The 23,597-nt window shown below is 46.5% G+C and overlaps 1 protein-coding gene across 1 annotated transcript; it reads left to right on the top strand.

Moving 5' to 3' along the window:
• The first annotated feature begins 4,402 nt into the window (after positions 1-4,402).
• ENOPH1 (enolase-phosphatase 1) lies at positions 4,403-21,547 on the top strand. The gene is made up of 6 exons (XM_038759317.1): positions 4,403-4,515; positions 7,298-7,399; positions 9,433-9,644; positions 13,903-14,035; positions 18,324-18,447; positions 21,330-21,547. Exons 1-6 carry the CDS (start codon positions 4,438-4,440, stop codon positions 21,467-21,469), a joined length of 789 nt encoding a protein of 262 aa, XP_038615245.1. The 5' UTR covers positions 4,403-4,437; the 3' UTR covers positions 21,470-21,547.
• The last annotated feature ends 2,050 nt before the right edge of the window (positions 21,548-23,597 follow it).

Genomic DNA, 23,597 nt, shown 5'->3' with positions numbered 1-23,597 from the left:
GCAGAGCACTGGACTAAGCGCTTGGGAAGCACAAGTCGGCCACACGTAGAGACAGTCCCTACCCTACAGCGGGCTCACAGTCTAGAAGGGCTCACAGCCTAGAAGTGAAGTGTCTTGCCCAAAGTCACCCCCCTGACAGGTGGCAGAGCCAGGATTTGAACCCATGACCTCTGACTCCAAAGCCTGGGCTCTTTCCATTGAGCCAGGCTGCTTCTCAATAATAATAATAATAATGGCATTTATTAAGCGCTTACTATGTGCAAAGCACTGTTCTAAGCACTGGGGAGGTTACAAGACGATCAGGTTGTCCCACGGGGGGCTCACAGTCTTCATCCCCATTTTACAGATGAGGTAACTGAGGCCCAGAAAAGTGAAGTGAGTTGCCCAAAGTCACACAGCTGATGAGTGGCGGAGCGGGGATTCGAACCCATGACCTCCGACTCCAAAGCCCGGGCTCTTTCCACTGAGCCACGCTGCTTCCATTTATTGTGACGGTTTTGACCCCTGTCTCCATGTTTTGTTTTGTCGTCTGTCTCCCCCTTCTAGACTGGGAGCCCGCTGTTGGGTAGGGACCGTCTCTAGATATTGCCAACTTGTCCTTCCCAAGCGCTTAGTCCAGTGCTCTGCACACAGTAAGCGCTCAATAAATACGATTGAATGAATGAATGTTTGTACATGTATATATGTTTGTACATATTTATTACTCTATTTATTTATCTTGTACATAGCTATTCTATTTATTTTCTTTTGTTAGTACGTTTGGTTTTGTTCTCTGTCTCCCCCTTCTAGACTGTGAGCCCGCTGTTGGGTAGGGACCGTCTCTAGATGTTGCCAACTTGGACTTCCCAAGCGCTTAGTCCAGTGCTCTGCACACAGTAAGCGCTCAATAAATACGATTGATGATGATGATGATGTACAGATTTATTACTCTATTTTACTTGTCCATATTTACCATTCTATTTGTTTTGTTAATGCTGTGCATCTAGCTTTATTTCTATTTATTCTGACAACTTGACACCTGTCCACATGTTTGGTTTTGTCGTCTGTCTCCCCCTTCTAGACTGTGAGCCCGTTGTCTGGTAGGGACCGTCTCTGTTGCCGACCTGTCCTTCCCAGGCGCTTAGTCCAGTGCCCTGCACACAGGAAGCGCTCAATAAATACGATTGAATGAATGAATGTTTGTCCAGATTTATTACTCTATTTTACTTGTCCATATTTACTATTCTATTTATTTTGATAATGATGTGCAACTAGCTTTAATTCTATTTGTTCTGGAATTTTATTTCTCCATATCTTCTATTCTATTTATTATGATAACGATGTACATTTAGCTTTAATTCTATTTGTTCTGAGGACTTGACACCTGTCCACGTGTTTTGTTTTGTTGTCTGTCTCCCCCTTCTAGACTGGGAGCCCGTTGTTGGGTAGGGACCGTCTCTAGATGTTGCCGACTTGTCCTTCCCAAGCGCTTAGTCCAGTGCTCTGCACACAGGAAGCGCTCAGTAAATACGATTGAATGAATGAATGAATAAATGAATGAAGGGGGAGACGGACAACAAAACACGTGGACAAGTGTCAAGTCCTCAGAACAAATAGAATTAAAGCTAAATGTACATCATTATCAAAATAAATAGAATAGAAAATATGGACTAATAAAATTCCAGCGCTTAGGACAGTGCTTTGCGCATAGTAAACGCTTAATAAATACCATTAATAAATATAGAGCCCGTCGTCGGGTAGGGACCGTCTCTCTCTGTTGCCGACTTGGACTTCCCAAGCGCTTAGTCCAGTGCTCTGCACACAGGGAGCGCTCAATAAATACGATTGAATGAATGAATGACGGGGGAGACAGACACAGAACAAAACACGTGGACAAGTGTCAAGTCGTCAGAACAAATGGAATTAAAGCTAAATCAATCAATCAAGCAATCAATTGTACTGAGCGCTTACTGTGTGCAGAGCACTGTACTGAGCGCTTGGGAAGTCCAAGTGGGCAACATTTAGAGACAGTCCCTACCCAACAGCGGGCTCACAGTCTAGAAGGGGGAGACAGAGAACAAAACCAAACGTACTAACAAAAGAAAATAAATAGAATAGCTATGTACAAGATAAATAAATAAATAGAGTAATAAATCTGTACAAACATATATACATATAGACAGGTGCTGTGGGGAAGGGAAGGAGGTAAGACGGGGGGGATGGAGAGTCAGAACAAATAGAATTAAAGCTAAATGCACAGCATTAACAAAATAGAATAGCCAACATGGACAAGTAAAATTCCAGCGCTTAGAACAGTGCTTTGCACATAGTAAACCCTTAATAAATGCCATTAATAAATATAGAGCCCGTTGTTGGGTAGGGACCGTCTCTATCTGTTGCCGACTTGTCCTTCCCAAGCGCTTAGTCCAGTGCTCTGCACACAGTAAGCGCTCAGTAAATACGATTGAATGAATGAAGGGGGAGACGGACAACAAAACAAAACACGTGGACAAGTGTCAAGTCGTCAGAACCAACAGAATTAAAGCTAAATCAATCAAGCAAGCAAGCAAGCAATCGTATTTACTGAGCGCTTACTGTGTACAGAGCACTGGACTAAGCGCTTGGGAAGTACAAGTTGGCAACATATAGAGACGGTCCCTACCCGACAGTGGGCTCACAGTCTAAAAGGGGGAGACAGAGAACAAAACCACACATACTAACAAAATAAAATAAATAGAATAGATATGTACAAGTAAAATAAATAAATAGAGTAATAACTCTGTGCAAACATATATACATATAGACAGAGGCTGTGGGGGAGGGAAGGAGGTAAGACGAGGGGGGGGATGGGGAGTCAGAACAAATAGAATTAAAGCTAAATGCACAGCATTAACAAAATAAATAGAATAGCAAATATGGACAAGTAAAATTCCAGCGCTTAGAACAGTGCTTGGCACATGGTAAACCCTTAATAAATGCCATTAATAAATATAGAGCCCGTTGTCGGGTAGGGACCGTCTCCGTTACCAACTTGTCCTTCCCAAGCGCTTGGTCCAGTGCTCTGCACACAGTAAGCGCTCAATAAATACGATTGAATGAAGGAATGTTTGTCCAGATTTATCGCTCTATTTATTTTACTCCGCCCCCAGCAGCCAATGAGCGGCCTCGTCTTTCTCCGCTGCCCCGCCCCCCTGCGCTGGGCCAATCAGCCCGTCAAGCTCCGCCCCAGCAGCCAATGAGCGGCCTCGCCTTTCTCCGCTGCCCCGCCCCCCGGCGCTGGGCCAATCAGCCCGTCAAGCTCCGCCCCAGCAGCCAATGAGCGGCCTCGCCCTTCTCCTCTGCCCCGCCCCCCGGCGCTGGGCCAATCAGCCCATCAAGCTCGGCCCCAGCAGCCAATGAGCGGCCTCGCCTTTCTCCGCTGCCCCGCCCCCCTGCGCTGGGCCAATCAGCCCGTCAAGCTCCGCCCCAGCAGCCAATGAGCGGCCTCGCCTTTCTCCGCTGCCCCGCCCCCCGGCGCTGGGCCAATCAGCCCATCAAGCTCCGCCCCAGCAGCCAATGAGCGGCCTCGCCTTTCTCCGCTGCCCCGCCCCCCGGCGTTGGGCCAATCAGCCCATCAAGCCCGGCCCCCCAGCAGCCAATGAGCGGCCTCGCCCGTCTCCGTTGCCCCGCCCCCCAGCGCTGGACCTAGCCGTCCATCAAGTCAAGCTCCGCCCCCAGCAGCCAATGAGCTGCCCCGCCCCCCGGGCTGGACCTAGCCGTCCATCAAGTAAAACTCCGCCCCCAGCAGCCAATGAGCGGCCTCGCCTTTCTCCGCTGCCCCGCCCCCCTGCGCTGGACCTAGCCGTCCATCAAGTCAAGCTCCGCCCCTAGCAGCCAATGAACGGCCGTGCCTTTCTCCGATGCCCCGCCCCCCGGTGCTGGGCCAATCACTCCATCAAGCTCCGCCCCCAGCACCCAATGAGCGGCCTCGCCTTTCTCCACTGCCCCGCCCCCTCCACTAGTCCTAACTGTCCGTCAAATTGAGCTCCGCCCCCAGCAGCCAATGAGCGGCCTCGCCTTTCTGCGCTGCCCCGCCCCCACCTGCTGGACCTAGCCGCCAATCAAATCAAGCTCCGCCCTCAGCAGCCAATGATAGGCCTCGCTTTTCTCAGTTGCCCCGCCCCCCTGCGCTGGGCCAATCAGCCCATCAAGCTCCGCCCCCAGCAGCCAATGAGCGGCCTCGCCTTTCTCCGCCGCCCCGCCCCCCGGCGGTGGGCCTAGCCGTCCATCAAGTGAAGCTCCGCCCCCAGCAGCCAATGAGCGGCCTCTCCTCCGGCCCGCCCCGCCCCCGGAGGGCAGCCCCTCCCTCCGATTGGCCGCGAGCAGGGCGGGCCCCGCCCCCCCTCCCGTGCCCCCATCCCGGGCTCCCGCCCTCCCATCCCGGGGTTCCTGCCGTGCTGCCCGGGGGCCGGAGCCAGGATGCTGCCGGTGCCCGCCGAGGTGACGGGGATCCTGCTCGACCTGGAGGGCACCACCACCCCCATCGCCTTCGTCAAGGTGCCGCGGGGGAGGGGGGGGGGAGGCCGGGAGGGTGCCGGGAGGAGGGAGGGGGAGGTCGGGTGGAGGAGGGAGGGGGAGGCCGGGAGGAGGAGGGAGGGGGAGGCCGAGAGGATGCCGGGAGGAGGAGGGAGGGGGAGGCCGAGAGGATGCCGGGAGGAGGGGGGAGGAGGAGGCCGAGAGGATGTCGGGAGGGAGGAGGGAGGCCGAGAGGATGCCGGGAGGGAGGAGGAGGCCGAGAGGATGCCGGGAGGGAGGAGGAGGCCGGGAGGATGCCGGGAGGAGGGAGGCCGAGAGGATGCCGGGAGGAGGGGAGGAAGCCGGGAGGGAGGAGGAGGCCGAGAGGATGCCGGGAGGAGGGGGATGGAGGAGGCCGAGAGGATGCCGGGAGGGAGGAGGGAGGCCGAGAGGATGCCGGGAGGAGGAGGGAGGAGGAGGCCGAGAGGAGGCCGGGAGGAGGGAGGGAGGAGGGTGGAGGAGGCCGAGAGGATGCCGGGAGATTGCCTCTCCTTATTATTAATACTAATAATAATAATGATATTTATTAAGCGCTTACTATGTTGCAGGCACTGTTCTAAGCGCTGGGGTTGATACAAGGCGTTCAGGTTGTCCCACGGGGGGCTCCCAGTCTTCATCCCCATTTTACAGGTGAGGGAGCGGAGGCCCAGAGAATCAATCAATCAATCAATCGTATGTATCGAGCGCTTACTGCGTGCAGAGCACTGGACTAAGCGCTTGGGAAGTCCAAGTCGGCAACATATAGAGACCCAACAGCGGGCTCACAGTCTAAAAGGGGGAGACAGAGAACAAAACCAAACATATTAACAGAATAAAATAAATAGAATAGATATGTACAAGTAAAATGAATAAATAGAGTTGTTATCGACAAGTAGGGTGCAAAATAGGTTAATCGGTGTAAATCGGCCGCAGGGTTCTTGTACCCAGGGTGGTGACGCAGAGAGGAAAAATGACTCGGAGACGTGAGTTCAGATAGAGCAGTAAAGAAGGAAAGTGGCTACCTGCCCGTTCACCTCCCGGGAGAGGTACGAGTGACAAGCAGCCCCGATCCCATTCTCACTGTGTCTTTTATTGAGTCACAGCAACATGGGAGGGAGCATTTAGGAATTTCAGGAATCCAATTAGGACCGACAGGATGCTGTAAATTCTATGATTTTACTGCCTTGTTAAGGTTGTTATCTGCCTTATGGCCTTGTATAAATAGGTGTGTAAATTCCCGTATCTTCTGTTGTTACTGTCTTGTCAGGATGTCATCCTAAATTCTGTTATCTTCTGTTGTCACTGTCTAGTCAGGATGTAGTCCTAAGTTCTGTTATCTTATGTTGTCAGAATGTCATCCGACCTAGGACCTTACATATATAAGTGTTACTTGTTAATTGCCTTGAAGGCATCTGTTGCAGACAATACAAAAAGGAGTTGTTCTCTCAGCCTGCACAAAATGGAGGGTTACTGTTAGCCTACACAAAATGGAGTCAGTCATGTCAAGTCCGCTGTGGACAACAGAGTAATAAATCTGTACAAACATATATACATATATACAGGTGCTGTGGGGAGGGGAAGGAGGTAAGATGAGGGGGATGGAGAGGGGGACGAGGGGGAGAGGAAGGAAGGGGCTCAGTCTGGGAAGGCCTCCTGGAGGAGGTGAGCTCTCAGTAGGGCCTTGAAGGGAGGAAGAGAGCCAGCTTGGTGGAGGGGCAGAGGGAGGCCATTCCAGGCCCGGGGGATGACGTGGGCCGGGGGTCGATGGCAGGACAGGCGAGAACGAGGTACAGGGAGGAGATCAGCGGCGGAGGAGCGGAGGGTGCGGGCTGGGCTGGAGAAGGAGAGAAGGGAGGTGAGGTAGGAGGGGGCGAGGGGATGGACAGCCTTGAAGCCCAGGGTGAGGAGTTTCTGCCTGATGCGCAGATTGATTGGTAGCCACTGGAGATTTTTGAGGAGGGGAGTGATATGCCCAGAGCGTTTCTGGACAAGGATAATCCGGGCAGCAGCATGAAGTATGGATTGAAGTGGAGAGAGACATGAGGATGGGAGATCAGAGAGAAGGCTAGTGCAGTAGTCCAGATGGGATAGGATGAGAGCTTGAACGAGCAGGGTAGTGATATGGATGGAAAGGAAAGAGCGGATCTTGGCAATGTTGCGGAGCTGAGACCGGCAGGCTTTGGTGACGGCTCGGATGTGAGGGGTGAATGAGAGAGCGGAGTCGAGGATGACACCAAGGTTGCGGGCTCGTGAGACGGGAAGGATGGTAGTGCCGTCAACGGAGATGGGAGAGTCAGGGAGAGGGCAGGGTTTGGGAGGGAAGACAAGGAGTTCAGTCTTGGACCTCCCCAGCGCTTAGAATGGTGCTTTGCACATAGTAAGCACTTAATAAATGCATTGTGTTAATTGTCTCCCCCTTCTAGACTGTGAGCCCACTGTTGGGTAGGGACCGTCTCTATATGTTGCCAACTTGGACTTCCCAAGCGCTTAGTCCAGTGCTCTGCGCACAGTAAGCGCTCAATAAATACGATTGAATGAATAAATGCCATTATTATTATTATTATTATGTAAGCTTGTTGTGGGCAGGGAACATATCTACTGACTGTTATATTGTTATGGTGTACTTTCCCAAGCACTTAGTACAGTGCTGTGCACACAGTAAGCGCTCAGTCAATACGATTGATTGATTGATTGATTGATTGATTTCCTCAGGGGTCTGCCCGGCCTGAAGGTATAGCAAACACCCTCACAGGTTGCCTGTCGCGTCTGTTTTTGCCTCAACTAGGACACTTTATTTACGTACATCAAGGAGAATGTTAAAGACTATCTGCGAACCCACTGGGCGGAGGAAGAGTGTCAGCAGGATGTCGCTCTCCTGAGGAAACAGGTGGAGTAAACGGGAGCATCCTTTATTATTATTATTATTATTAATAATAATAATAATAATAATAATTATAATATTAGCGCTTTTAGACTGTGAGCCCACTTTTTAGACGGTGAGCCCACTGTTGGGTAGGGACTGTCTCTATATGTTGCCAATTTGTACTTCCCAAGCGCTTAGTATCAATCAATCAATCAATCAGTCAATCGTATTTATTGAGCACTTACTGTGTGCAGAGCACTGTACTAAGCGCTTGGGAAGTACAAGTTGGCAACATATAGAGACAGTCCCTACCCAACAGTGGGCTCACATAGTAAGCGCTCAATAAATACGATTGATGATGATGATGATAATAATAATGGTATTTGTTAAGTGCTTACTATGCTTACAGAAGCAGTGTGGCTCAGTGGAAAGAGCCCGGGCTCTGGAGTCAGAGGTCATGGGTTCAAATCCCGGCTCCGCCACTTGTCAGCTGGGTGACTTTGGGCAAGTCACTTCACTTCTCTGGGCCTCAGTTACCTCATCTGGAAAATGGGGATGAAGACTGTGAACCTTCCCTGATTACCTTGTAGTCTCCCCAGCGCTTAAAACAGTGCCTTGCAATCAGTTAATCAATCAGTCGTATTTATTGAGCGCTTACTGTGTGCAGAACACTTTACTAAGCGCTTGGGAAATACAAATTGGCAACATATAGAGACAGTCCCTACCCAACAGTGGGCTCACAGTCTAAAAGGGGGAGACGGTAAACAAAACCAAACATGCTAACAAAATAAAATAAATAGAATAGATATGGACAAGTAAAATAAATAAACAGAGTAATAAATATGTACAAACATATATACATATATACAGCTTGCACATAGTAAGCACTTAGTAAATGCCATTATTATTATTATGATTATTATGTGCAAAGCACTGTTCTAGGCATTGGGGGGATACAAGGTGATCAGGTTGTCCCACGTGGGGCTCCCAGTCTTCATCCCCATTTTACAGATGAGGGAACTGAGGCCCAGAGAAGTGAAGTGGCTTGCCCCGAGTCACCCAGCTGACAAAAGAAGCAGCGTGGCTCAGTGGAAAGAGCCCGGGCTTTGGAGTCAGAGGTCATGGGTTCAAATCCGGGCTCCACCAATTGTCAGCTGGGTGACTTTGGGCAAGTCACTTCACTTCTCTGTGCCTCAGTTGCCTCATCTGTAAAATGGGGATTAAGACAACCCCCTGTGGGACAACCTGATCACCTTGTAACCTCCCCAGCGCTTAGAACAGTGCTTGGCACATAGTAAGCGCTTAATAAATACCATCATCATCATCATCAACCTCTGACTCCCAAGCCCGGGCTCTTTCCACTGAGCCAAGCTGCTTCCCTAAGACGGGAAACCCCTTTCTTCTCTGCCCCCCAAAGCTGCAGGTTCCCCGCGAGAAACTGGGGAGCCCAGGAGGATTGGCCCTCCTCATCAATCATCAATCGTATTTATTGAGCGCTTACTGTGGGCGGAGCACTGTACTAAGCGCTTGGGAAGTACAAATTGGCAACATCTAGAGACGGTCCCTACCCAACAGTGGGCTCACAGTCTAAAATGGGGGGACAAAAGGCCCTCAGTTTCGGCGGCGTGGGGTTTGTGTTGTCAGCTCTTCCTCCCTTCACGGCCCTGCTGAGAGCTCACCTCCTCCAGGAGGCCTTCCCAGACTGAGCCCCTTCCTTCCTCTCCCCCTCATCCCCCTCTCCATCCCCCCCATCTTCCCTCCTTCCCTTCCCCACAGCGCCTGTATATATGTTTGTACATATTTATTACTCTATTTATTTTACTTGTACATATCTATTCTATTTATTTTATTTTGTTAGTATGTTTGGTTTTGTTTTGTTTTTTCCTCTGTCTCCCCCTTCTAGACCGTGAGCCCACTGTTGGGTAGGGACTGTCTCTAGATGTTGCCAGTTTGTACTTCCCAAGCGCTTAGTCCAGTGCTCTGCACACAGTAAGCGCTCAATAAATATGATTGATTGATTGATTGATTGTCATTTTTCCCGTGTTCGTCCTCCCCAGGCCGAAGAGGATGCCCAGCTGGATGGCGTCGTGTTGATTCCCCGCGGGTCGGGGGAGGAGGCCGGCGGCGGCGGCGGCCCCGAGCCGACCATCCAGGCCGTCGCGGACAACGTCTACTGGCAGATGGCTCTGGATCGAAAGACCACCGCTCTCAAACAGATCCAGGGCCACATGTGGAGGGCGGCTTTTGCGAACGGATGCGTCAAGTCAGAGTAAGTCACCACAAATAAACGATAATGATGGTATTATTATTATATTATATTATAATAATATTATTATATAATATATTATATTATATTAAGCGCTTAGCGTAGCTCAGTGGAAAGAGCCCGGGCTCTGGAGTCAGAGGTCACGGGTTCAAATCCCGGCTCCGCCACTCGTCAGCTGGGTGACTCTGGGCAAGTCGCTTCACTTCTCTGGGCCTCAGTTCCCTCACCTGGAAAATCATCATCATCATCGATGACCTGATCACCTTGTCTCCCCCCCCCAGCGCTTAGAACAGTGCCCCGCACATAGTAAGCGCTTAACAAATACCATTCATCATCATCATCAATCGTATTTATTGAGCGCTTACTATGTGCAGAGCACTGGACTAAGCGCTTGGGAAGTACAAGTTGGCAACATCTAGAGACGGTCCCTACCCAACAGTGGGCTCACGGTCTAAAAGGGGGAGACAGAGAACAAAACCAAACATACTAACAAAATAAAATAAATAGAATAGATAGGTACAAGTAAAATAAATAAATAAATAGAGTAATAAATATGTACAAACCGTGAGCCCCATGTGGGACAACCTGATCACCTTGTAACCTCCCCAGCGCTTAGAACAGTGCTTTGCACATAGTAAGCGCTTAATAAATGCCATTATTATTATTCCCCTCTCCATCCCCCCATCTTACCTCCTTCCCTTCCCCACAGCACCTGTATATATGTATATATGTTTGTACATATTTTTTACTCTATTTATTTATTTATTTATTTTACTTGTACATATCTATCCTATTCTATTTATTTTGTTAGTATGTTTGGTTTTGTTCTCTGTCTCCCCCTTTTAGACTGTGAGCCCACTGTTGGGTAAGGACTGTCTCTATATGTTGCCAATTTGTACTTCCCAAGAGCTTAGTCCAGTGCTCTGCACATAGTAAGCGCTCAATAAATACGATTGATGATGATGATGATGATGAATGGTATTTGTTAAGCGCTTACTATGTGCGGGGCACTGTTCTAAGCGCTGGGGGGGATACAAGGTGATCAGGTCATCCCACCTGGGGTTCACAGTCTTAACCCCCATTTTACAGATGAGGGAACTGAGGCACAGAGCAGCGTGGCTCAGTGGAAAGAGCCCGGGCTTCGGAGTCAGAGGTCATGGGTTCAAATCCCGGCTCCGCCATTCGTCAGCTGGGTGACTTTGGGCAAGTCACTTCACTTCTCTGGGCCTCAGTTCCCTCCTCTGTAAAATGGGGATGAAGACTGTGAGTCCCCCGCGGGACAACCTGATCACCTTGTAACCTCCCCAGCGCTTAGAACAGTGCTTTGCACCTAGTAAGTGCTTAGTAAATGCCATTATTATTATTATTAGTCTCTGCTTCAGTTCCCTCATCTGTAAAATGGGGATGAAGCCTGTGAGCCCCCCGCGGGACAACCTGATCACCTTGTAACCTCCCCAGCGCTTAGAACAGTGCTATGCTTATAGTAAGCGCTTAGTAAATGCCATTATTATTATTATTCTATTTATTCTGAATTCATTGAATTCATTCATTCAGCCATATTTATTGAGCGCTTACTGTGTGCAGAGCACTGGACTAAGCGCTTGGGAAGTCCAAGTCGGCAACATCTAGAGACGGTCCCTACCCGACAGCGGGCTCACAGGCTAGAAGGGGAAGACGGACAACAAAACAAAACATGTGGACAGGTGTCGAAAGTCATCAGAATAAATAAAAGTGAAGCTAGATGCACATCAATAGATAAATAGATAAATAAATAGAATTAACAAATAATAACAAATAATAAAATTATTAAAAATAATAAACAAAATTATAAATAGATAAATAGAATTAATAAATAATATCAAATAATAAAAATTATTAGAAAATAAAATTATAAATAGATAAATAAATAGAATTAATAAATAATAACAAATAATAAAAATTATTAAAAATAATAAATAAAATTAGTAAAAATAATAAATGAATAGAATAGTAAATATGTACAAGTAAAATAAATCGAGTAATAAATCTGCCCAAACATATATACAGGTGCTGTGGGGAGGGGAAAGAGGTAGGGCCGGGGGTGGTGGGGAGGAGGAGAGGAAAAAGGGGGTCTCAGTCTGCTATATACACATCATTAATGATATAAATAAAATAATAAATTTGTACAAATATACACAAGGGATGTGGGGAATCATTCAATTCATTAACAGTATCACTGGATGGTGTTTATGGAGCGCTTCCTGGTGCAGAGAACTGTACTGAGCGCGTGGAAGTTTCAACGTGCGTAAGGAGCCTACGTCCTAGAAGGGAAGACAGACACTAATACAGTGTCTTTCGAGAAGCAACAGGGCCTAGTGACCTTGGGCACGTTCCTTCACTTCCCTGGGCCTCAGTTTCCTCATCTGTAAAATGGGGCGAAGACTACGAGCCCCATGTGGGACAGGAACCATGTCATTCAACCGTGTCCCCCTTTTAGACTGTGAGCCCACTGTTGGGTAGGGACTGTCTCTGTGTGATGCCAATTTGTACTTCCCAAGCGCTTAGTACAGTGCTCTGCGCATAGTAAGCGCTCAATAAATACGATTGATTGATTGATTGATTGATTCACTCATTCAGTCATATTTATTGAGCGCTTACTGCGTGCAGAGCACTGTATTAAGCGCTTGGGAAGTCCAAGGTGGCAACATAGACGGTCCCCATCATCATCATCATCAATCGTATTTATTGAGCGCTTACGGTGTGCAGAGCACTGGACTAAGCGCTTGCAGGCTCACAGTCTAGAAGCGGGAGGCAGACAACAATTAACAAAACACGTGGACAGGTGTCAAGTCGCCAGAATAAATAGAAATAAAGCTATAGGCACATCATTAACAAAATAAATACAATAGAAAATGTGTATAAGTAAAATAGAGTAATAAATCTGGACAAACATCTATCCAGGTGCTGTGGGGAGGGGAAGGAGGGAGGGCGGGGGAGATGGGGAGGCGGAGAGGAAAAAGGGGGCTCAGTCTGGGAAGGCCTCCTGGAGGAGGTGGGCTCTCAGGAGTTTGGATCTACCCCTGTGCTTGACATAGAGTAAGCGCTTAAAACGTGCTATCGTTATTGTTAGTCTTTCTGTTAAATAAACGAGGTCCAGCTATGAGAGGGAGGGCTGGCGGGCCGATCGCTGCAGTAACGGGAATTTCTCGAGGTCCCCGAGAATCAATCAATCAGTCGTATTTATTGAGCGCTTGCTTACTGTGTGCAGAGCACTGTAGTAAGCGCTTGGGAAGTCCAAGTGGGCAACATATTAGTCTTTCTGTTAAATAAACAAGATCCAGCTATGAGAGGGAGGGCTGGCGGGCCGATCTCTGCAGTGACGGGAATTTCTCGAGGTCCCCGAGAATCAATCAGTCAGTCGTATTTACTGAGCACTTCCTGTGTGCAGAGCACTGTAGTAAGCACTTGGGAAGTACAAGTTGGCAACATATCAGTCTTTCTGTTAAACAAGATCCGGCTATGAAGAGGGAGGGCTGGCGGGCCGACCTCTGCAGTAACGGGAATTTCTCGAGGTCCCCGAGAATCAATCAGTCGTATTTATTGAGCGCTTACTATGTGCAGAGCACTGTAGTAAGCGCTTGGGAAGTCCAAGTGGACAACATATTAGTCTTTCTGTTAAATAAACAAGATCCAGCTATGAGAGGGAGGGCTGGCGGGCCGATCGCTGCAGTAACGGGAATTTCTCGAGGTCCCCGAGAATCAATCAGTCGTATTGACTGAGCGCTTACTGTGTGCAGAGCACTGTAGTAAGCGCTTGGGAAGTCCAAGTTGGCAACATATCAGTCTTTCTGTTAAACAGGATCCAGCTATGAGAGGGAGGGTTGGCGGGCCGATCTCTGCAGTAACGGGAATTTCTCGAGGTCCCCGAGAATCAATCAATCAATCAATCGTATTTATTGAGCGCTTCCTGTGTGCAGAGCACTGTAGTAAGCGCTTGGAAAGTCCAAGTTGGCAACATAGTCTTTCTGTTAAACAAGATCCAGCTATGAGAGGGAGGGCTGGCGGGCCGATCTCTGCAGTAACGGGAATTTCTCGAGGTCCCCGAGAATCAATCAGTCGTATTTATTGAGCGCTTACTGTGTGCAGAGCACTGTACTAAGCGCTTGGGAAGTCCAAGTTGGCAACATCTAGAGACGGTCCCTACCCAACAGCGGGCTCACAGTCTAGAAGAATGCGGGCGATCGCTTCTCTTGAGGTTTGACAGTGGGGTCCTTCCCTCTAGGTTCTTCGACGACGTGGTCCCGGCCATCAGGAAGTGGCGGGAAGCAGGAATGAAGGTCTACATTTACTCCTCGGGGAGCGTCGAAGCCCAGAAGCTACTGTTTGGACATTCAACGGAAGGAGATATTCTCACCGTACGTAAGCGGTGGTGCTCTTTTCGGGGGGGGCAAGAATGAAGAAACTAGAACCTGAAGCTATGGAGAAGCAGCGGGGCTCAGTGGAAAGAGCCAGGGCTTTGGAGTCAGAGGTGGTGGGTTCAAATCCCGGCTCTGCCACTTGTCAGCTGGGTGACTTTGGGCAAGTCGCTTCGCTTCTCTGGGCCTCAGTGACCTCATCTGGAAAATGGGGATTAAAACTGTGAGCCCCCATGGGACAACCTGATTACCTTATAACCCCCCCCCAGCGCTTAGAACAGTGCTTTGCACATAGTAAGCGCTTAATAAATGCCATCATTATTATTATTATTATTATTACTGGACTCTGGTTGACAAGACTGAAGCCATCAGTCGATGGTATTTGAGCACTTACCGTGTGCAGAGCATTGTGCTAAACCCTGGGGAGAGTCCAATATAACAGAGGTAGTAGACCCATTCTCTGCCACACCCAGCTGACTGTCTAGAGGGGAAGATAGGGGTTAATATAAATAATAATTTTTTAAAAAATTGAGCACTTACTATGTCAGAGCACTGTGCTAAGTGCTTGGGAGGGTATAATAGGACAGAATTAGTAGACGTTCCCTGCCCATGAGGAGCGCTCAGTCTCCAGGGGGAGATAGCCATTAACATCAAGCGCTTAGTACAGTGCCCTGCACACAGGAAGCGCTCAATAAATACGATTGAATGAATGAATGAACATAAATGAATAATAGTAAAAAATAAATCGAGCCCTTACTGTGTGCAAAGCACTGTACTAAGCATTTGGAAGAGTATCATATCACAATAAACAGACATATTCCCTGCCCACAAGGAGCTCACAGTCTAAAGGGGAAGAAGACGTTAGTATGAATAAATAATAATAATTAAGATATGTAAGTAAATTGAGCGCTTACTTTGTGCAGAGCACTGTACTAAGCATTTGGAAGAGTATCATATCACAATAAGCAGACATATTCCCTGCCCACAGGGAGCTCACAGTCTAAAGGGGAAGAAGACGTTAGTATAAATAAATAATAAGTAAGATAAGTAAGTAAATTGAGCGCTTACTTTGTGCAGAGCACTGTACTAAGCACTTGGAAGAGTATAATATTACAGTAAACAGACGTATTCCCTGCCCACAAGGAGCTCACGGTCTAAAGGGGGAGAAAGACATTAATATAAATAATAATTAAAATATATAAGCAAATAGAGCGCTTACTTTGTGCAGAGCACTGTACTAAGCACATGGGAGAGTATAGTATAACAGAGTTGGGAGACAAGATCCCTGCTCACGGTCTCCGGGGGAGACAGACATAACAATAATTTAAAAATAAAAAAATGAGCGTTTACTTCCAAGCACTTGGAAGAGTACAATATCATCATAAATGGGCACATTCCCTGCCCACAAGGAGCTCACAGTCTAAAGGGGGAGAAAGACAATAATATAAATAAATAGTAATTAAAATATATAAGTAAATTGAGCCCTCTGTGCAGACCACTGCACTAAGCACTCGGGAGAGTATAACATTACAGTAAACAGACATATTCCCTGCCCACAAGGAGCTCACGGTCTAAAGGGGGAGAAAGACATTAATATAAATAATAATTAAAATATATAAGCAAATTGAGCGCTTACTTTGTGCAGAGCACTGTACTAAGCACATGAGAGAGTATAGTATAACAGAGTTGGGAGACAAGATCCCTGCTCACAGTCTCCGGGGGAGACAGATATAACAATAATTTAAAAATAAAAAAATGAGCGTTTACTTCCAAGCACTTGGAAGAGTACAATATCATCATAAATGGGCACATTCCCTGCCCACAAGGAGCTCACAGTCTGAAGGGGGAGAAAGACAATAATATAAATAAATAGTAATTAAAATATATAAGTAAATTGAGCCCTCTGTGCAGAGCACTGTACTAAGCACTCGGGATAGTATAATATTACAGTAAACAGACATATTCCCTGCCCACAAGGAGCTCACGGTCTAAAGGGGGAGAAAGACATTAATATAAATAATAATTAAAATATATAAGCAAATAGAGCGCTTACTTTGTGCAGAGCACTGTACTAAGCACATGGGAGAGTATAGTATAACAGAGTTGGGAGACAAGATCCCTGCTCACAGTCTCCGGGGGAGACAGACATAACAATAATTTAAAAATAAAAAAATGAGCGTTTACTTCCAAGCACTTGGAAGAGTACAATATCATCATAAATGGGCACATTCCCTGCCCACAAGGAGCTCACAGTCTAAAGGGGAAGAAAGACAATAATATAAATAAATAGTAATTAAAATATATAAGTAAATTGAGCCCTCTGTGCAGACCACTGCACTAAGCACTCGGGAGAGTATAATATTACAGTAAACAGACATATTCCCTGCCCACAAGGAGCTCACAGTCTAAAGGGGGAGAAAGACATTAATATAAATAATAATTAAAATATATAAGCAAATTGAGCGCTTACTTTGTGCAGAGCACTGTACTAAGCACATGAGATAGTATAGTATAACAGAGTTGGGTGACAAGATCCCTGCTCACAGTCTCCGGGGGAGACAGACATAATAATAATTTAAAAATAAAAAAATGAGCGTTTACTTCCAAGCACTTGGAAGAGTACAATATCATCATAAATGGGCACATTCCCTGCCCACAAGGAGCTCACAGTCTGAAGGGGGAGAAAGACAATAATATAAATAAATAGTAATTAAAATATATAAGTAAATTGAGCCCTCTGTGCAGAGCACTGTACTAAGCACTCGGGAGAGTATAATATTACAGTAAACAGACGTATTTCCTGCCCACGAGGAGCTCACGGTCTAAAGGGGGAGAAAGACATTAATATAAATAATAATTAAAATATATAAGCAAATTGAGCGCTTACTTTGTGCAGAGCACTGTACTAAGCACATGAGATAGTATAGTATAACAGAGTTGGGAGACAAGATCCCTGCTCACAGTCTCCGGGGGAGACAGACATAACAATAATTTAAAAATAAAAAAATGAGCGTTTACTTCCAAGCACTTGGAAGAGTACAATATCATCATAAATGGGCACATTCCCTGCCCACAAGGAGCTCACAGTCTGAAGGGGGAGAAAGACAATAATATAAATAAATAGTAATTAAAATATATAAGTAAATTGAGCCCTCTGTGCAGAGCACTGTACTAAGCACTCGGGAGAGTATAATATTACAGTAAACAGACGTATTTCCTGCCCACGAGGAGCTCACGGTCTAAAGGGGGAGAAAGACATTAATATAAATAATAATTAAAATATATAAGCAAATTGAGCGCTTACTTTGTGCAGAGCACTGTACTAAGCACATGAGATAGTATAGTATAACAGAGTTGGGAGACAAGATCCCTGCTCACAGTCTCCGGGGGAGACAGACATAACAATAATTTAAAAATAAAAAAATGAGCGTTTACTTCCAAGCACTTGGAAGAGTACAATATCATCATAAATGGGCACATTCCCTGCCCACAAGGAGCTCACAGTCTGAAGGGGGAGAAAGACAATAATATAAATAAATAGTAATTAAAATATATAAGTAAATTGAGCCCTCTGTGCAGAGCACTGTACTAAGCACTCGGGAGAGTATAATATTACAGTAAACAGACGTATTCCCTGCCCACGAGGAGCTCACGGTCTAAAGGGGGAGAAAGACATTAATATAAATAAATAGTAATTAAAATATATAAGTAAATTGAGCCCTCTGTGCAGAGCACTGTACTAAGCACTCGGGAGAGTATAGTGTAACAGAGTTGGTAGATACAGTCTAGAGAGGGAGACAGACATAATAATAATTTATTTTTTTAAAGTTGAGCGTTTCCTGTGTGCAGAGCAGCGTAGTAAGCGCTTGGGAGAGTCTGTAGAGTTACTAGACACTAGAGAAGCAGCGTGGCTCAGTGGAAAAGAGCCCGGCCTTTGGAGTCAGAGGTCATGGGTTCAAATCCCGGCTCCGCCAACTGTCAGCTGGGTGACTTTGGGCGAGTCACTTCGCTTCTCTGGGCCTCAGTTCCCTCATCTGTCAAATGGGGATGAAGGCCGTGAGCCCCCCGTGGGACCACCTGATCACCTTGTAACCTCCCCAGCGCTTAGAACGGGGCTTTGCACAGAGGAAGCGCTTAGTAAATGCCATCATTATTATTATTAGTCCACGTCCTCAAGGAGCGTCTCTCCATAAATGCCATGATTATAATTATTATTATCAGTCCGCGTCCTCAAGGAGCGTCTCTCCAGTAACGGTTCCTCTTTGCCTCCCCCCTCGCCTGCTGTCAGCTGGTGGACGGCCACTTCGATACCAGGATCGGGTCCAAGGTGGAGAGCGAGAGCTACAGGAAGATCGCGACGAGCGTTGGGTGCTCCACTAACAATATCCTGTTTCTGACCGATATCCCGCGAGGTAGGGGGTCCGCCTCGCCTGGCTGGGAGGGGGGGAGAGGGGGCGGAGCTCAGGAGGGAGGAGGGAGTCACGGTAAGAATAATAATAATAATAATAATAATAACAACAACAACAATAATAATAATAACAATAATAATATAATTATTGTTAATATAATATATTGTATACTACATAATATATTATATTAATATATCAATTAGTATATTATATATTATTATTACATTAGAACATTGATATAGTATAATATCACACCAACAATGTGATATATATTCATTATATTATTAATAAAATATTATTATAATATTTATATAATATCATATCAATGATGTAATGAGTATTATTATTCATTCATTCTACCAATACGATTGATTGATTCAGTCGTTATTTATTGAGCGCTTACCGTGTGATATAATATATTGTACCAGCAATGTAATATATATTCATTATATATTATTAATAATATATTATTATAATAATATAATATTATATCAATAATGCAATAAATATTATTATTCATTCAGTCTACCAATACGATTGATTGATTCAGCCGTTATTTATTGAGCGCTTACTGTGTGATATAATATAATATTATACCAACAATGCAATATATATCATTAATAATATATTATTATAATATTAATATAATATTATATCAATAATGTAATAAATATTATTATTCATTCATTCTACCAATATGATTGATTGATTCCATCGTTATTTATTGAGCGCTTACTGTGTGACATAATATAATATTATACCAACAATGTAATATATATTCATTATGTATTATTAACAATATATTATTATAATGTTAATATATTATATCGATAGTGCAATAAATATTATTATTCATTCATTCTACCAATACGATTGATTGATTCAACCGTTATTTATTGAGCGCTTACTGTGTGATATAATATAATATTATACCAACAATGTAATATATATTATTAATAATATATTATTATAATATTAATATAATATTATATCAATAATGTAATAAATATTATTATTCATTTATTCTACCAGTACGATTGATTGATTCTATCGTTATTTATTGAGCGCTTACTGTGTGATATAATATAATATTATACCACCAATGTAATATATATTCATTATATATTATTAATAATATATTATTATAATATTAATAAAATATTATATCAATAATGTAATACATATTATTATTCATTCATTCTACCAATACGATTGATTGATTCAATCGCTATTTATTGAGCGCTTACTGTGTGATATAATATAATATTATACCACCAATGTAATATATATTCATTATATAGTATTAGTAATATATTATTATTATATTAATATAATATTATATCAATAATGTAATAAATATTATTCATTCATTCATTCAATCAATACGATTGATTGATTCAGTCGTTATTTATTGAGCGCTTACTGTGTGCAGAGCACTGGACTAAGCGCTTGGGAAGTCCAAGTCGGCAACATCTAGAGATGGTCGCTACCCGACAGCGGGCTCACAGTCTAGAAGGGGGAGACGGAGAACAAAACAGATTAACAGAATAAAATAAATAGAATAAATATGTACAAGTAAAATAAATAAACAGAGTAATAAATAAATAAATAAATAAATAGAGTAATAAATTATTATTATTATTATTATTATATTTGTTGGAAGGCTGAGTCGACCCAGCGTGGCTTAGTGGGAAGAGCCCGGGCTTGGGAGTCAGAGGTCGTGGGTTCTAATCCCAACTCCGCCACTTGTCTGCTGCGTGACCTTGGGGGAGTCACTTCACTTCTCTGGGCCTCAGTTCCTTCATCCGTCAAATGGGGCTGAAGACTGGGAGCCCCACGTGGGACAACCCCATTACACTGCACCTCTCCCAGCGCCCAGAACAGAGTAAGCGCTTAACAAATACCAGCGTTATTATTGATCCGGGGACTCCAGTCCAGAAGTGCCTGGCTGCAGAGCGGGGAGCTGAAAGACAATCAGTTGGTGGTGTTTCTTGAGCGCTTTCTGTGTGCAGATCACTGGACTAAGCACTCGGGAAAGTCCATAATAATGATGGCATTTATTAAGCGCTTACTATGTGCCAAGCACTGTTCTAAGCGCTGGGGAGGTTACAAGGTGATCAGGTGGTCCCACGGGGGGCTCACAGTCTTAATCCTCATTTTCCAGATGAGGTCACTGAGGCCCAGAGAAGTGAAGTGACTCGCCCAGAGTCACCCAGCTGACAACTGGATTTGAACCCACGACCTCTGACTCCAAAGCCCGGGCTCTTTCCACTGAGCCCCGCTGCTTCTCTGTTGTCCGTGCCAACAGAGTTCCCCGCCCACGTCGAATTCACGGTCTAGATAGACCCGCGAGCCCGTCGTTGGGTAGAGACCGTCCTTATATGTTGCCAGCTTCCCAAGCGCTTAGTACAGTGCTCTGCGCACACAGTAAGCGCTCAGTAAATACTGTTGAATGAATGATTGAATAAAGACAGGCGGAGGGGGAAATGGAGCAGGGTCCCGGCCGCCTGGTCGACCAGTAGTTTGGGATTGAGGGGGCAGCGGTTTGGTGTGGGGGATCTGCGCCCCTTCCTGCTTCCGGCCCAATTCATTCATTCGGTCGTGTTTATTGAGCGCCTACTGTGTGCAGAGCGCTGTGCTAAGCGTTCCCAGAGGCCCCTGCTGACCCGTGGGGGGGTCCTAACGGGTGTTCTCCGTCCTAACGGCTCACCGCTCGGGATTCCTCTCCTCCCCGTGTCCCCCGCGCGTGGGCCTCGGGGTGGGGAGAGGCCGAGGCCCGTCGGGGGAACGTCTCCCTCGTCTCTGCGGGGGGCCGCAAGTCATGGGGGGGCCGTCCGGACTGCGGCCGGGGGTTCCCGCCTAACCGCGCCGTTCGGCCCCCACAGAGGCCCACGCCGCCGAAGAGGCCGACGTGCACGTGGCCGTGGTGGTGAGGCCCGGCAACGCGGGCCTGACGGACGACGAGAAGTCTTACTACAACCTGATCGACTCCTTCAGCCAGCTGGTCCTGCCCGCCTCCACCTAGAGCCCTCCGGGATGTCCCCCGGGGCCTCGGCCCTGCCCCGGGGACGGTCGTTGCAAATTAAAATGGCTTTACACGTTACGCGACCTGAAAGGAAGCCCGGACCGGGGATTCTGTAGCCCAGAGGACGCCGCTCAGAGGGCCGGGAGACGGACCCACCCAAAGCTGTCTCCCTTGGGGGCCCGGGCCTCCCGAGGCCTCCCGCCGAAACAACCCGGGTTTCCCCAGAGATTACAGCGCTTGGCACGTAGTAAGCACTCAACAAATACCATCGTTATTAAATCACTGCCAATTCCCCATTTTGGATCCGGCCCCTCCGTCTTTGGTTCATTTTCAACTTTGCAGCAAGCCCTCATTCCATTCGATCATATTTATTGAGCGCTTACTGTGTGCAGAGCACTGGACTGAGCGCTTGGGAAGTACAAGTTGGCAACATACAGAGACGGTCCCTACCCAACAGCGGGCTCACAGTCGCACTCGGGTGGATCAGAGTGCAGACCCCGAGAACCTTTTTTTTTTATGGTATTAAGTGATTACTATGTGCCAGGCACTGTACTAAGCGCTGGGACTGACACAAGCTAATCCGGTTGGGCCCAGTCCCCGTCCCCCATGGGGCTCACAGTCTTAATCCCCATTTTCCAGATAAGGGAACTGAGGCACAGAGAAGCGAGGTGACGCACAGCAGACGAGCGCTTAGTCCAGTGCTCCGCACACAGTAAGCGCTCGATAAACACGACTGAATGAATGAACAGAGTGGCAGAGCCGGGATTAAAACCCTGTCCTGGGCCCGCGCTCTAGGGTAGAGCCCTGCTTGCAAGCTCCCTCTGAGCTGCCCCAAACCCTGTAATGATATTAATAATAATTATGGTACTTGTTAAATGCCTACGAGGTGCCAGGCTCTGTTCCAAGGTCATCAGGTTGGACACAGTCCCACGTGGAGTTCACACTCTCATCCCCATTTTACAGAAGAGGTAATTGAGGCCCAGAGAAGTGACCCACCCAAGGTCACACAGCGGACAAGGGGCAGAGCTGGGATGAAAACCCTGGTCCTCGTGACATCCGGGCCCGGGCTCTTTCCACTAGGCCACGCTCCTTCTCAACCCTGCTTGCGAACTTCCTCAAACCCTCTCCATCCTCCCGTCCTTTTCCTCCCAAAGGACGGAGTTCGAGGCGTGAGGCCCCGCTGCTGGAGAGAACCCGGCCAAGGCGGAAATTCATTCATTCAATCAATCGTATTTATTGAGCGCTTACTATGTGCAGAGCACTGTACTAAGCACCTGGGAAGTCCAAGTTGGCAACATCTAGAGACGGTCGCTACCCAACAGCGGGCTCACAGTCTAGAAGGGAGAGACAGAGAACAAAACAAAACATATTAACAAAATAAATGGAATAAATACGTACTATCAGTTTGCTGATCGCTGGGGCGGAAATAGCGGGGAAACTCCTCCCCGGCTTCCACGCACTCTCTCATCAACACATCCTTCAGAGTTCAATCCTATTTATTGAGCACTTAGTGTGTGCAGAGCACTGTACGAAGCCCTTGGGAGAGGACAAAACAACAGTAAGGAGACACATTCCCGGCTCAGGAGGATCTTAGTTCTCATAGCTGTTTTGCCCATGCATTCGTGCATTTAGTTCATTCATTGTCGTATTTATTGAGCGCTTACTGGGTGCAGAGCAATCAATCAATCCATTGTATTTATTGAGCGCTTACTGTGTGCAGAGCACTGTACTAAGCGCTTGGGAAGGACAAGTCGGCAACATATAGAGACAGTCCCTACCCAACAGCGAGCTCACAGTCTAGAAGGGGGAGACAGAGAACAAAACATATTAACAAAATTCATTCATTCATTCAATCGTATTTATTGAGCGCTTACTGTGTGCAGAGCACTGGACTAAGCGCTTGGGAAGGACAAGTCGGCAACATCTAGAGACGGTCCCTACCCAACAACGGGCTCACGGTCGAGAAGGGGGAGACAGATGACCAAACTAAACATGTGGACAGGTGGCACGTCATCAGAATAAATAGAATTAAAGCTAGATTCATTCATTCAATCGCAGTTATTGAGCGCTTACTGTGTGCAGAGCACTGGACTAAGCGCTTGGGAAGTCCAAGTCGGCAACATACAGA

The sequence above is a fragment of the Tachyglossus aculeatus genome, chromosome 17 (genome assembly GCF_015852505.1).
Source record: "Tachyglossus aculeatus isolate mTacAcu1 chromosome 17, mTacAcu1.pri, whole genome shotgun sequence".
NCBI classification, from domain to species: domain Eukaryota; kingdom Metazoa; phylum Chordata; class Mammalia; order Monotremata; family Tachyglossidae; genus Tachyglossus; species Tachyglossus aculeatus.
The sequence above is the reverse complement of the archived record's forward strand: the minus strand, read 5'-3'. Positions and strand labels throughout refer to the sequence as shown.

What these genes read in the sequence shown, in the direction of transcription:
- ENOPH1 (XM_038759317.1), top strand. Translation starts at nt 4,438, where the DNA reads ATGCTGCCGGTGCCCGCCGAGGTGACGGGGATCCTGCTCGACCTGGAG. An exon ending in TCGCTCTCCTGAGGAAACAG is followed by an intron (nt 7,400 to 9,432) that starts GTGGAGTAAACG and finishes CGTCCTCCCCAG; the next exon opens with GCCGAAGAGGATGCCCAGCT. An exon ending in CGGAAGGAGATATTCTCACC is followed by an intron (nt 14,036 to 18,323) that starts GTACGTAAGCGG and finishes GCCTGCTGTCAG; the next exon opens with CTGGTGGACGGCCACTTCGA.